Source organism: Nannospalax galili, unplaced genomic scaffold (genome assembly GCF_000622305.1).
Source record: "Nannospalax galili isolate Female #2095 unplaced genomic scaffold, S.galili_v1.0 scaffold16863, whole genome shotgun sequence".
NCBI lineage: Eukaryota > Metazoa > Chordata > Mammalia > Rodentia > Spalacidae > Nannospalax > Nannospalax galili.
This window is the reverse complement of record NW_008349598.1, coordinates 1-7192: the sequence shown is the minus strand read 5'-3', so window position 1 is coordinate 7192 and position 7192 is coordinate 1. Positions and strand designations below refer to the sequence as shown.

Here is a 7192-nt window from a genome sequence, read left to right as displayed (position 1 = left end):
AGGTTGGCCTTGAACTCACAGAGATCCGCCTGCCTCTGCCTCCCGAGTGCTGGGATTAAAAGCGTGCACCACCACACCCGGCTCAGTGAATGACTTTTTACACACCAACATGGCACTAGCTCCATCCCGTGTCCTGTGGGTCTGTGGGAGGTGGCAGGGTTGAAGGAATGATTGTCCCCATAGATTGGCTGGCAGAGTATCTGAGTGTGTTCAGAGCAAAGAAAACACAGGCTCCCCCAAAACCTCAAGCTGTATCCCCACTGCTTACAGTGAGCATTGCCATCCTCCTCTGTCATCTCACCTGCATCATGCACTACCTCACCAGACCTCTCCCACTAACAGTCTGCTCAGTGAGTGATGACTCATAGAGAGCTCGATGCCCATTGGTTCTTTCCTCAGAGTCTGTCCAATTCTGGGGTCATGGGAGATGACTTCAGTCATAGTCCCTGATAGTCATCCCAAAGCTTCATTCCATGAGTCCTTCATCCCCTGGCTGCTCCTTTCCTCATCCCACCAGCCTCTTCCAGCTCCACAATGGTCCTGCAGGTCCCTGTGACCCTGTGGACAGCAGCTCTGATGGTGTTAGTGATGGTGTTGAGCAAACCTGTGGTCCAGGGCAGGACCACTCCAGGTAAGAGCAGAGGGGCTACTTCTGGAAGAACAGGCTCAGGAAGCAACTACTAACACCTTTCCTTATTGAGATGAGCCTTTGAGAAAGCCAGTGAGGGCTCCTTCACGTCACACGTCATTCCCAGCTGGAGACTCAAGCTCACCCCCTTGTTCTGTTCCCAGGGACACAGATGCAGTGGGCAGGGCTGAGGTGCCACAGTACATGCTTGTATTCTGTGGGCAGTCGGTCAAGAAGTCTGGAACAAGTTTGCAGGACAAGGTTTCCAGAGAGAGAGGTCATCAGGGTCAGCCTCCCGCAGCTCCCTATATGTGTATCACAGCCTTGAGGGGACTCAGATCAGCTGACTGACTCCATATTCAGAGAGAGTGCCTTCTCCTCCTCAGGGTGGGGCATGAGCCTGTGTCCTTGGACAGGGATGAGCAGAGAGAAAAAGGAAGAGATGGGCTGTGGCTCTGATCCCACCCCATCGTTGTTGAAGGTGCTTTTTCTCTTTTTTGGTCTTTTTGAGACAGGTCTCCCTTTAGCCAGAGTTGGCCTGGAACTCGCTATGTAGACCAGGCTGGCTTCGAACTCACAGAGATCAGCTTGCCTCTGCCTCCTGAGTGCTGGGATTAAAGGCATGTACCACATCCAGCATTCTTTTTTTAATGTTTTTATTTATTATTTTTATTTTATGTGTATGAGTGTATTGTCTGCATGTAAGTGCACCCATGTTGTGCAGTGCCCATGGAGGTCAGAAGAGAGTGTCAGATTCCCTGGAACTGGAGTTACAAACGGTTGTTAGCCGTCAGAAGAGGCCTTTGGAGTCCCCTGGAACCGGAGTTAAGGATGGTTCATAGCTGCCATGTGGGTGCTGGGAATCAAACTGGGGTCCTCAGCAAGAGCAGTCAGTGCTCTTAACCACTGAGCCATCCCTCTAGCCCCCTGAAGGTGGTTTTTCTAACATCTTCAGGACTCACTAGCCTTCGAGTTGAAATTTGTGGGGAGAACCAGATGAGGATGTGCAGATGCACAGGAACAACAGCGCAGTGACCAGGCAGCCCGGAGAGTGGCTGGGGGAGGACCTCTGCCTCCTGCTGCCTCCCTGTGGCTTGTACAATATTATGGTTTGTGAAATCGCATGTTTCTCAGGAAATATCTTAAATTTCTAATCCAAATTTACGCCCAACATTGTGAGAGGAAGGACTGTAAAAAAGCCATCTGTTTGCCACTGACGCCCGTCTCCCTAGTAGAGTCTTCTCCTTTTAGACTCCACACCTCTCCTAGGGCAGACCTAGGACACACTGCCCTCATTTTGCATCCTTGTCTTTCCTGGAATAACTATTTAAACCTCCTGAGTCCAGCCCCTCGAACCCCAGCGGCTTTCTCTTATGACATCAGGTGCAGCTGCTGAGAAAGGAGAAACACTGAGGGCCGTGAGACACAACCATAGGGACAGCCCGACTGTGGGAACCATGCATCCAAAATCCTGGGGGTAGAGAAGGATGCTCTGGGGAAGGAGGAGCCTGCGGCTATGTCTGAGACACTTGAGTGACAGCCAGCAGCAGGTGACTGAGGCCCCACACGTCAGCTATATCTGCTTCACAGATTATGTTCACAAGCTGAGCATGGTGGCACATGTCTTTAATCCCAGCACTTGGGAGGCAGAAACAGGTGGATCTCTGTAAGATCAAGGCAACCAGGTGGACCTTGTGCTGGCTCTGTGGACTCAAGGCTGTTGCAGTGCCCCTAAGGCCAGCCTGACCCTCCCCTTTTCCTTTGTCCTCAGCCACCAGCTGTACAGCTGCTCCTGACCTCAGGTAGGCCAGGTGATCTTCAGTTCTTGTCATCACTGTGGTGACAGAGGGAGACATCCCATCATCCCCACAACACCTCTTCCTGCTACTGGAACTCCAGCCTTGTTTACTCCCCTTAGGAGGGATCCCCAATACTTAGAGCAGGCCAGCTTGGGCTACAGGAAGATCCTGCCCCCACAGCAAACCGTGGAGCAGCGTCTAAGGCTCTAGGCTCCTCTCCCAGTCCTTCTTAGTCTCCTCCTGACATGGTAAACAACAACAACAATAATAATAACAATAATAATAATTAATAATAATAATAATAAATGAGCATCCTATGTTATGTGAATCAGGAACCTCACCAGTGCTAAATACAGCCTCAGAAGCTGTGACTGATTGGATTCAAACTTCTGGTGTCCTTTTTCCTTTTTAATTTTTGAGACAAGGTCTCACTTTGTAGCCCAGACTGGCCTCCAACTCTCTGTAGTCTCTCTGCCTTGGTCTCCCAAGTGCTGGAATTACAGGCACTATCACCAGGCCAAACTCTGGGATCTTTTTTTTTTAATGAAGTAATAGATTGTTTATTCTTTTAATATTTTACTTATTTTTATTTTATGTGTATGAGTGTATTGCCTGCATATATGTAAGTGCACCCATGTCCTGCAGTGCCCACAGAGGTCAGAAGAGGGCATCAGATCCCCTGGAACTGGAGTTATGGATGGTTGTTAGCTGCCATATAGATGCTGGGAACCAAACCCAGGTCTCCTAAAAGAGCAGCCAGTGCTCTTAACTGTCGAACCATCTCTCCAGCCCCTAAATAGTTTAGTTTAGTTTAGTTTAGTTTAGTTTAGTCTAGTTTAGTTAGTTTAGTTTAGTTTAGCTTAGCTTAGCTTAGTTTGGTTTAGTTAGTTTAGTTAGTTCAGTCTAGTTTAGTTAGTTTAGTTTAGTTAGTTTAGCTTAGTTTACTTTAATTGGTTTAGTTTAGCTTAGCTTAGCTTAGCTTAGCTTAGTTTAGTTTAGTTTACTATTTACAGTGCTGCAGGTGGATCTCAGGGGCTTCACAAGCGTCTGTCACCACCTGCATCCCAGCTCCTGACTGTTATTGAGAAAACACTTAAACTTGCTTAGCTCCCCCTTGTGGCCCAGGCACAAGGCTCCTTTTGTCTGTTGGTTTACTGAGGACTTGCTAATCAAGAAGATTCACTGAGGACTTTACTAGAGCTAATTGTAGGACATGAAAATAAGACAGTAGTAGATTTTTGTTTTTATGTTAACTCATAGAGGGTGAAATGGGAAAAACAATCACGCCATCTTAACTTCCCTGATATGGGTAAGAACAGAGTCATCCAAAGACACTCGGGGCACACAGAAATGACTAAGACCACCACTGTGCAGATATGTGCATGCCTCACTGCTGGTGGCTCCTGGGAAGGGGAAGGGGCTGCTGTGTGTCTTTTATAAGAATTGTATGGTAATTATCTCTAGGCTCAGGAGTGTCCACTGGAGCTGTGGTTGTGCTGATTTTCAGTGATTAAAGTACAGTCTACTTTTTTAAGAAATGGTTTATTGGGCCTGGAGAGATGCTCAGCAGTTGAGAGCACTGACTGCTCTTGCAGAGGACCGGGGTTCGATTCCCAGCACTCACATGGCGGCTACAAACCATCTGTAACTCCAGTTCCAGGGGACTCCAAAGCCCTCTTCTGACCTCTGTGAGCATTGCACGATACTGGCGCACTTAAACATGCAGGCAATACACCCATACACATAAAAATAACAAAGGTACATGCCTGTAATCCCAGCACTCAGGAGGCAGAGGCAGGCAGATCTTTGAGAGTTCGAGGCCAGCCTGGTCTAGACAGCTGGGGCTACAGGGAGACCCTGTCTCAAAAAGACCGAAAAAAATTAATGGTTTATTTATTATTATTATTTTATGAGTATGAGTGTATTGCCTGCATATGTGTAAGTGCACTCGTACCATGCAATGCCTGAGGAGGTCAGAAGAGGGCATTGGATTCCCCTGGAACTGGAGTTATGGACAGTTGTTAGCTGCCATATGGGTGCTGGGAATCAACCCAGGTCCTCTGGAAGAGCAACCAGTGCTCTTAACCACTGCGCCATCTCTCCAGCCCCAGTCTACTTTTTTTTTTAAAAAAAAAAATAAGGTTGTAGCCAGGTGTGATGGCACACGCCTTTAATCCCAGCACTCGGGAGGCAGAGGCAGGTGGATCTCTGTGAGTTTCAGGCCAGCCTGGTCTACATAGTGAGTTCTAGGACAGCTGGGGCTACAGGGAGACCCTCTCTCAAAAAGACCTTCCCCCCCAAAAAAAATAAGATCGCACTATATAGCTCAGGTGGTCCCCAAATTTGCAACGATTCTCCTGCCTCTACCTCCTCAGTGCTGGGATTACAGGTGAGTTTTTATTTATGTGTGTGTGTGCCTGCTTCTCTATATGTGCACCACATACGTGCAGTGCCAATGGAGGCAGGAAGAGGGCATCAGACTCCTGGCATTGGAGTTATAAGCAGTTCTGACCTGACTGGTGTGGGTGCTGAGAACCAAACTCAAGTCCTCTTCAAGAGCAGCAAGTGCTCTAAACCGCTGAGCCACCTCTCCAGGCTCCAGTACCATCTTTCAAATTAATATTTTTTTGAAACAGGGTCTGTCCCAGCTGGTCTGGAACTTGCTATGGCGACCAGGCTGGCCTTGATCTGACAGAGATCTGCCTGTCTCTGCCTCTGTGCTGGTATTAAAGGTGTGAACCGTCTGGATCAAATGGATTTCTAAATTAACATGCAAAGTAATGGGCTTCTTCACCTCATTTTCATACATACGCTTCACACATTTGGAGACCAAGTCTCCTTACATTGATGTTTGAAAAGTAAAACAATTCGCTTTCAGGCTAGGAGGCTTTATTTCGTATCTTAATTTTATTTTTAGTTTTTCATGCATATGAGTGTATTGCCTGTATATATGTAAGTGCACCTGTGTCATGCAATGCCCATAGAGGTCAGAAGAAGCTGTTGGAGTCCCCTCAAACTGGAGTTACAAATGGTTGTTAGGCACCGTGTGGGTGCTGGTAATTGAACCTGAGTCCTCTGCAAGAACAGCCAGTGCTCTTAACTGCTGAGCCATCTCTCCAACCCCCGTATCTTATATTTATAAATTTGTTTCTACATTTCCAGCATGCAAAACAAGAGTATCCATGGCATTAGCACACAAGGGAGAGGCCCCTGTAATGGAGAAGAGGAGAAAGGAAGGGAAGGCTTCCTGGAGGAGGTGACATTTGACTGTGACCAGGGTCGATATATTAGGCAGGAATCCTCACAGATAGAGAATTCAGTGCAATACCCCAGTCCCCAATCCCTACTTATCAGTTCCCATTCCCCAGTCTACTCCCTACACCCCAGTGCCGGCTCCCCACTCCCCCAACCCTGCAATTTCAACACTGTAGGGACTTTGCCCCAGTCGCCCCTGAGCAGGGAATGCTTTACATACTCCTGTCATCAGTGAGGAAACTAGGCTTAGAGACAAGACTCTGACCCCCAAAGTCTCAGAACTCACTCTTGGGAAAGAGCCCTGAGGAGCTAGCTAGTGTCAGGTGCTGACTGCGGGAGGCGAATCATTGTTTTTTGATGATGTGGCCATTGGTCCGTTTCCCCTGCTCCAGTGGATGGCCCCACACACCCATGCGCACATGGGCAGCACTAACTGGACTTAGTGAGCTATGGAGGGGGGGTGGACAGGATCACAGTTCATTCAATTTATTGTATGCTTACATGAAATTCTCAAGATAAAAAAACCTGGTATTTGAAGACCCAGAGCCAAGTGGGAAATTGAGGAGGGACAGTCGGGACCTGCGCGTTGGTGGCCGTTTCTCCGGTGGGATGGGGCGGGGCACGGGTCCTGCAGTCCCAGGTCAGCACCACCTTGTTCTCTGCAGAGAATTACCTGCTCCGGGCGCTGCACGAGTGCTACGCGGTTAACGGGACCCAGCGCCACATAATGAGATGCGTCTTCAACCGCGAGGAGTTCATGCGCTTCGACAGCGACGTGGGCGAGTTCCGCGCGCTGACCGAGCTGGGCCGGCCCTGGGCCGAGTCCTGGAACCGGCAGAAGGACTACATGGAGCGAAGGCGGGCCGAGGTGGACACGGTGTGCAGACACAACTACGAGCTCGACCAGGACTTCACGGTGGAGCGCAGAGGTGAGGTGAGGCCCGGCGGATATCATGCCCAAGCCACAGCATCCTGGGGACCAGAAAGGGGGCTTGGGGCTGGAGATAGATGGGGTGGGCACGCGCCGGAGATTGGTCCAGGGGGTGAGGGTGAACCGTGCAGAGCACTAGCAGAGGATGGAGCAGGAAATGACCAGAGCTTGTCAAGTCTGGCAGTCAGTCTGCTGTGAAGTGAGGGGAGTCAGGCCACAGGGAGCATGGGACAATTGCGGGGGGCAGGGGGGGGACAGACTGCGATCGGGTGCCATCCCCCAGCAGAAGAAAGTGGGAGATGTGAGCTCCAGGCTCAAGGACAGGTGTAGGAGGGTCTGCCAGGTGAGGCCCGCTAGGGAGGTGGATCAGAGAGGAGAGAGCACAGCTCTGCCCCTGGGGAGAACATGTGAGATGTTCCCTAAGAGGAGAGTGTGGGGAGACCTCCGGGGTTAGAACTGGGGCAGGGATGTCACAGGAGGCAGAGAGTGTGACAGACAAGATAGCTACGGGAGGCAGAGAGTGTGACTGACAAGATAGCTAACTGTGTGCCACCCGCTTCAGAGGGTGTCAGTAGAAGT

At 49.7% G+C, this 7192-nt stretch overlaps 1 protein-coding gene across 1 annotated transcript; it reads left to right on the top strand.

Moving 5' to 3' along the window:
- Positions 1-534: 534 nt before the first annotated feature.
- LOC103745136 (HLA class II histocompatibility antigen, DP beta 1 chain-like) lies at positions 535-6611 on the top strand (the record flags this gene model as incomplete). The annotated part of the gene is made up of 2 exons (XM_008847041.1): positions 535-631; positions 6348-6611. Coding segments are annotated over exons 1-2 (361 nt in total), but the record flags the coding sequence as incomplete, so codon positions are not given.
- Positions 6612-7192: the final 581 nt, after the last annotated feature.